Source organism: Dryas octopetala, chromosome 2 (assembly GCF_963921425.1).
Source record: "Dryas octopetala chromosome 2, drDryOcto1.1, whole genome shotgun sequence".
Taxonomy (NCBI): Eukaryota; Viridiplantae; Streptophyta; class Magnoliopsida; order Rosales; family Rosaceae; genus Dryas; species Dryas octopetala.
In genome coordinates this window covers 25,876,190-25,883,897 of record NC_141367.1, presented here as the reverse complement: position 1 = coordinate 25,883,897, position 7,708 = coordinate 25,876,190, and the positions used below count along the sequence as shown (strand labels likewise).

The 7,708-nt window shown below is 38.1% G+C and overlaps 1 protein-coding gene and 1 pseudogene across 3 annotated transcripts; one reads left to right on the top strand and one right to left on the bottom strand.

Annotated features, from left to right (window-relative positions):
• Positions 1-687: 687 nt before the first annotated feature.
• LOC147294750 (uncharacterized) lies at positions 688-4,398 on the bottom strand. Of its 3 annotated transcripts, none has more exons than XM_086233426.1 (5): positions 3,327-3,807; positions 2,724-2,777; positions 2,404-2,475; positions 1,417-1,549; positions 688-1,016 (listed from the first exon to the last, which is right to left on the bottom strand). In XM_086233426.1, exons 1-4 carry the CDS (start codon positions 3,462-3,464, stop codon positions 1,460-1,462), a joined length of 354 nt encoding a protein of 117 aa, XP_086089552.1. In that variant the 5' UTR covers positions 3,465-3,807; the 3' UTR covers positions 688-1,016; positions 1,417-1,459. The 3 variants fall into 3 exon arrangements, 2 of the variants coding, with proteins under 2 accessions (XP_086089552.1, XP_086089551.1); XM_086233425.1 differs by having other exon boundaries at positions 689-1,105; XR_015120571.1 differs by lacking the exon at positions 3,327-3,807 and adding an exon at positions 3,829-4,398 and having other exon boundaries at positions 694-1,105; positions 2,724-2,879.
• Positions 4,399-5,547: 1,149 nt separating this feature from the next.
• LOC147294749 (geraniol 8-hydroxylase pseudogene) lies at positions 5,548-7,216 on the top strand (annotated as a pseudogene).
• The last annotated feature ends 492 nt before the right edge of the window (positions 7,217-7,708 follow it).

The following is a 7,708-nucleotide window of genomic DNA, read 5'->3' as shown; positions in this document are numbered from 1 at the left end:
TTGAGTTGATTTTTTGCAGAGATGATCTATTATAGATGATCTAAAAAATGAACGGTTCCGATCATGCGCCGGCATTACCAAAATTATTATTTTCGGGGGAAGGGTGACCTTGAAGTACCCCAAGGGGTGACCCAAGTAGTGTCCTTAGTTTAATTGCTGCACGTAAAGGGAAAGTTAAAACAAAGTTGAAATCCATACCTGCCTCAACAATTTCGCACAACTTGAAAAATACAAGTTAAGAGAAGATGGATATGTGATATAGTTTGGCATGTCATAAGTTGTGACACATGTTTTGGTCAGTACGTTGTGATACACGTTTCCAGTCTGCATGGGAAGAAGCTGACCCACTTGTGACTGTTGAAATATATGACCATTGCACACTTAGTGTTAATTGCACGTGGTAGCTGGAATTCAATTCATTCAAGTGCTTTTTTTAACTTTTTTACATGTATCAGCCAATCAAAGAGTGTGGTGGGCATGGCTGGATCTCAAACTCTCAATTCATTCAATTGTTTTTTTTTTATAACTTTTTTAGATGCATCAACCAAATAAAAGAGTATATTCAATACTATAGTCGATTATATTAAATATCTCATTAAAATAATTACAATGGTATAATTATTAAACTATATTAATTTATACATTTTAATTTATTAAGAGTATATATGGATACAATTTTTAAATTAAATAGATGGATTTTAGTTATAACATTTACCAATGTACAAATTTGTAATTTTAGCTAAAAATTATAGCTAAATATTGTTTTTAGCTAGTTATAGCGAAACCAATTCACATGCTCAACTCATAACATATTAATTATTGTAAAAACCAGCAATACACCATCATCACCTACAACCTGGGCACAGCTCTCAAAGGATGAGCCATCTGTAAGGTAAGGCCAAATTTGTCTTCCATGTTCATGGTCTCTGGTACAACTCCATCTTCAAGCTCCCAATCAAAGGAGTTAAGAAGCGACCCCAACATCAAGTGTAACATTCACACCGCCAATGGCAACCCTGGACATATTCTCCTCCCACCACCAAATGGGATCAGCTCAAAGTTTCTACTTGTAACATCAATTTGACCCAATCCCAAGAACCTCAGCCTTCAAGACCAGACCTCCAGTAAGATTGGATTTATAAATTTAGGTTTAAGTTCCGGACCTCACCCTTGAGGACTGGACCTCCAGTAAGATTGGTGTTTGAGACCTAGGCTTGAGGTCCGGACCTCTCTTTTGAAGACCGGACCTCCAGCGGCGAACTCAGTTTTCTGTCAACATGAAGTTTAGCAACCAAGACTAAACAAAAGGAAACAACATTTTGAACAACCAAAATATTGATCCAACCATAAATTCCACCAAATATTGAAAAAGCAAAAATTTGAAAAAAAAAAAAAAAGTGAGAAGACGAGACTTACTTCCTGAAGAAGATCTTGTTCACTTGAATAAGGAGACCACATACTACACTATGGTAGCTAAGTTTCTCTTCCAATCATCCGAAGAAGCCTGTCTGATCTTGTCCCAACCTTGACCTTTTCTCTCATAGTCAATCTTGCAGTTAAAAAAAGAAAAGTAACAATTAAGAAAAGTATTTTATGTTAGTCCCCTCAGCTTGGCAGTTTGGCTGCCAAGTGCAGTGCTGGTCCACTTCCGACTCTGAAATATGCAACGCTATATGGACAGAGTAATGCACAATGACAATCATATAAACCCAAAACAGTTGAAAATGAAAGTAATCACAACCAAATTCTACAAATACTAACAAAAACAATTATATAAGACAAAAACATCAAAATCTCAATATCAGATTTTAGATTAAAAACACCCTAGTGCTCATTCGAAATTATATCAATATTTAACATTAAAAGGGATCTGACCTGTGTTTAAGCCAAATCCAAATGTAGTGCAAGTGAACTGAAATAACTATATATACTCTGCTCGGAGGACCTAAAAAAAATTATATAATCTTATCACCCTTCAAAATTTTTACTGATTAAAAAATGCAAGAGATGTAAATAAAGAAGTTGTGAAAAAATGACAATCACCTACTAGAGTTTAAAGCATATATGGAACAAATTATTGTAACTGGAGTTCAATTTTTCCTTCTATCTAATTGTAAGTTCATAAGTTTTCATTTTCCTTCTACATGAATCCTCGAAGGAAACGCTACAATAATTATTAATTTGATCCAATACCTAGTCTAAACATATAAACATATAAGCCTACACAATTAAGAGTGACAAACAAATTTATATTCATGTATAATCTTTTCCAAAAGAACAGCACCTTCAACATAAAGGAGAATTATAAATACATTATTACAGGAGAAGATAAAACATAAATTTTATTAGACCTTTGTTGTTGTCCTATCAAAGCGTGCATCATTTGGTACAATAAACACATACCAATTGATTGTGAATTTTTTGACTACAGGTTGTTGAAAGACCAGCTACAATAAACTTAGCATCAACCTCATCCTGTAAAGCAACCATGGTAAAATGAGTAACGCCGTTAGACATATCATATAGGCATATTTACATGCAAACATAAGAATAATGGACCTATCTGAAATCCATTAGAGGATAGATCAAACATATCATATAGACATATCAATATCCATAACTGCAGGGAATAAATAAAATCAATCGTGTTTTGGATCAAAATCTTATCATGTACAACAATTTCATATGTGCAAACATATTATAAAGACTGTTATAACATGAACCTGTCTGAAATCCATTAGAGGATAGATCCTCTGCTGACGCAAGAAAATTTCTAGCTGCAGCATTCACAAGTATGTCATCCTACCAAAATGCTGGAAAGTTGATTTCACCACTCTTTTTGCATCTTCCTTCGGAACATCCCCCTCAAAGCGAACAACCTGAAACAAAGGAAACAAAGGAAACAAAAAAAGATAGAAAAACATAATATCTTGAGCTATATATATATATATATATATATGGATCCTTCAAGTAAATTTAGTAAGCCAATATCAAACATGTTTAGAGTAGAAAGAAAAAGTCATATATATGCTAATCTAATAGAATACATCAAAAATATTCCAAGAGAAATAAATTATGGCTCACACACACATATATATAGATCATAAACTAACAGTTGTTACATACAACTTGTTTACTGCATTTCCAAAAATCAAACCAATGCCAAAAAAGATAAAACATGTAAAGCATTTTACCTTCCAGCCTCCAGTATATAAATAATATATTTTCATCCTTTGAGAACTAGACTTGAGAGAAAAATTCTTTGGGTCATATATGGAGTTATGATCAAGGCCGGTCAAATGAAGAAAAAAGGAATGCTAACTTACATGTGTAATCCCACTTTCATGGCCATGTAATACATATAAGAATTTCATATTGTATTCTCTATATATTGCAGTAGTCTTGTTGTAAGAAACTATAGCTAGCATTTCAGTATGGGTTGGACAAAAGGTCATTACAGACATTATTTATACATGTTCACAATAAACATGATGAGGGATGCGCACTTGCAGTATTTCTTTTATTATAACATCAAAGCAGCTATTTAGAGAGCTAAACTAACAACATGTACCAGTATGGTCTTCTGTATTTCCTTGAAGTGTCGAATATTGTTCAATAACCTTGTGAAGATATGCAAACATGTCTTTTTCTATAAAGGAGTTCTAATTGAAGAAATAGAAACAAAAAACAAAAAGAAAAAACATAATAATTAAAGAAAACCCCAAATTACAAACCCTAACACTAATTTTCAATAAATCTGAGGAAATACATATAGCGAGAAAGGGGGAGAAGGAGAGGGAGAGGGAGAGAGAGAGAGAGAGCATATACCTTCAACCAACAACGAGCTTGGCTCTTCTCCAACTGGAACTCGACTGACAACGTCCACAACGAGCCTTGAATTTATCTTCTCCAACAACGAGCTTGGCTCTTCTCGTCATTGGGCGTGATATTTCTAGATCTGGGTTTGAGCGGCCCAAAGTGGCGGCCGTCGTTCAACCCAACCTCGACCACGATTCGAGTAATGCCGATGATGTCGCCAGCGGTGGAGAGAGAAGGGGAGAACTGATTTTGGGTTTTGATGAGATCAAGAGAGAGATAGAAAGGTGCGATTGAGCTATTTTGGTCTTCCAGATCTGATAAGATCTCATCCAGATCTTGTATGGATCCTTCTATGAGATCTAAGACTGGAGAGAGAGAGAGAGAGAGAGAGAGAGAAGGAGTTGAGGTCAGATGGAGCTGGAGCTAGTGAGAAGAACCATGGCAGCTCGGTGAAGTCAGAGGGATGTGTGTGTCTGAAGGGCTTTGACCTTCTCTGACTTAAGGAGCGATATGAATGTTTCATTAATTCATTAAATCGCGCCTCCAGTTTTTCCCAAATACGAACACCCGCAAATTCTTTATTTTTGTGTAACTTGTCCAACACAACGGTTTTTGTCTAATACTATTGTATTTAATAATTTAGAAAAATTCATAAGACCAAATACTATTGGATATTATATTTTAATATAACGGTTTATTAAAAACCGTTGTGTGGTAAATTAAGATAACGGAAAAAATACAAACCGTTATCTATTTATTGTTGTCTATTTACATTATTGTAGTAGTGGAAGGCTTGGTCATTGGTTTGGAGGATTTCTTTGGCCATGGTTGCAGAAGAAACTACAACTGTGGTTATTTGGCCCAGCTGCAAACTCATTATGGGGCCATAGCGCATGGAAAGCTTAGTAAGGGAGAGGTGGGGTTTGTCCCCAAGCTGAAACAAATTCCCAAACAACGGAATTGGCTTTGGTCCCGGTGGAAGCCTTCCGGGATTGGCTTTTATTCTTCTTGCAAATGAATGGACGACTTGGATTGAGACCCAAGTAAAGAAAACACAAAGTATGCAGCTCGAGAAATCCATCCCTGCCTCAACGATTTCGCACAACTTGAAAAATACAAGTTGAGAGAAGATGGATATGTGATATAGTTTGGCATGTCATAAGTTGTGACACATGTTTTGGTCGGTTCGTTGTGATATGACGTTTACAAAGGCATTACCACCAGTCCAATTTCGTCTGGCCCCATGTTCTTTAAGAAAGAAAAAGCACGAGGTTTAATTGATATGACCGATCCATTTCTCTTCCATGTTCATAGTCTCTGGCACAACCCTATCTTCAAGCTCATAAATATATTAGTAGTTTGGTTGTAAAACCTAATTTACTATTTTAGTAATCCCTAATCCTAGGATGCTGTTGTTTCTTAAGATGTGCTTCCTTACCAGTGCGAACTAGGCTAGGGGTGCACATGGATTGGAAACCGACACGAAAATGAAGAAAGAAAAACCAGACACGAAAATGAAGTTAGAAAGTAAAGTTTCAGCTCCTTAAATGCATGGCCGTAAAAGGAACAGTCCATGCATTTCAATCAACTCAACGCTTCCAAACTTCAGAGAGTTTAGGCATATTGCCGAACCACATTAATTAAAGTCGGTGTCTTTTTTATTTTCTTGCCTAGTTATTTATTAATCCATTGGCCTTGTATTAGGTGTCATCTTTCCCAACAAAAGAGATGGATTTCTTGAGTTGTATACTATTGTGTCTCTTCTTTGCTGCATGTATCCCAATTATTCAATCCCTCCATTCGTTTGCAAGATCAAGAAGCAAAGCGATTCCAAAAAGGCTTCTTCCACCGGGGCCAAAGCCACTTCCATTTATTGGGAATCTGTTGGAGTTTGGCGCCAAACCCCACATCTCCCTGGCTAAGCTTTCCCAACGCTATGGCGCCATCATGTGTTTGAAACAGGGCCAAATAACCACGGTTGTAGTTTCTTCAGCCACCGTGGCCAAAGAAATCCTCCGAACCCATGACCAATCCTTCTGCAACCGGACTGTCCCCGACGCACTCCAAGCCAGCCAACATGGCGAGCATGGCATGCCCTGGATACCGGTTTCGAATAGATGGAGAAACCTCCGCAAAATATGCAGCTCGAATTTGTTTGCCGCTAAGATTCTTGATGCCAACCAAGCCAACCGCCACGTAAAAGTGCAAGAGCTCATAGCTCATGTTCGCGAAAGCATGATACAGGGTAAGGCTGTGGATATTGGGAGGGCTGCTTTCCAAACTTCGCTCAATCTTCTATCGCGTACCATCTTCTCTGTGGATTTGGCAGACCCGGGTAGCGAGACGGCAAGAGAGTTCAAGGAGATGGTGTGGGGTATGATGGAAGAGATTGGAAAACCAAACCTGGGGGACTATTTTCATGTGCTTAGGAGGATTGACCCCCAAGGCATAAGCCGGCGCTTTACCAATCACTTCCGGAAAACGATGGACCTCTTTAGCCAGTTCATTATCCAAAGGTTGGAATCAAGAAAAGCTCATGATTATATTACAACGAATGATATGCTGGATACTCTTTTAAACATCAGTGAGGAGTTCAAACGCACAGATGAAGACCTGGGCAAGACTGTAATTGAACATTTGTTTCTGGTTAGTCACTACTAGTACTCTCTGTTTTTCTTCAACAACTTGTTTGATACAATCAGGGATTCGTTTCTATTTTGGTTTTTTTACTGGTTCATTCTGATTCCATTAACAATTTGCTAGCCAATTGTGCAATATGTAGGATCTATTTGCTGCAGGCACCGATACAACTTCAGCCATAATGGAATGGGCAATGACTGAGCTACTACGCAACCCGGAAAGCCTGTCAAAAGCTCAAGCTGAGTTGGAGCAGATCATCGGCAGAGGAAACCCAGTTGAGGAATCAGATATTGCTCGACTCCCTTACTTACAAGCAATACTCAAAGAAACCTTCCGGTTGCACCCAGCAGCTCCATTGCTACTTCCCCGCAAAGCTGAAGCAGACGTAGAAATCTGCGGGTATGTTGTCCCAAAGGGTGCACAAGTGATAGTGAATGCATGGGCCATTGGAAGAGACCCCAGCGTTTGGGACAACCCAAACTCGTTTATGCCGGAGAGGTTCTTGGGATTAGGTCAACAAATTGATGTTACAGGCAGAAACTTTGAGCTGATCCCATTTGGTGGTGGGAGGAGAATATGTCCAGGATTGCCTTTGGCAGTGCGAATGTTACACTTGATGTTGGGGTCACTTCTTAACTCCTTTGATTGGGAGCTTGAAGATGGAGTTGTACCAGATACCATGAACATGGAAGAGAAATTTGGCATCACCTTACAGAAGGCTCATCCTCTGAAAGCTGTGCCCAAGTCCAAGTCCTAGGAGAAGCGCTTTTGGGTTTTACAATAATCGAAATGGTTTGCAACTGTGCATCTTAATATCTCAGTGAATTCTGAAAGTCAATAATTATTTGTTGTGTAAGAGTGTAGATGTTTCATGTTTTCTAATGTCTAATAAATCCCACATCATCAATGAGTAAGAGGAGCCATGTTTAAGTGATGGTACGTGAGAGAAATGTGTGGTACGTGCATTGAAACATATATACTTACCTAGATGGGATTGATGGGCGATCAAGAAGGCCCATGGCCTAGGTTAGTGACCTCCATTGCACTTTGAGAGGGGTGCTCACCTAAGGTCTACCATCTACCCATGTGGTGGGGTCTACTGTTAGAATTGGTTAGTACAGAATGGAAAAATACAAACACAAACCAATCAAGGAAATAAAGGAAAATGATTCATGCCCTCACGGCTATAATTGTCTAGTTCAAGTCAACAAGTGGATTTGTGATTCATAAATCACAATAAAATTATGGT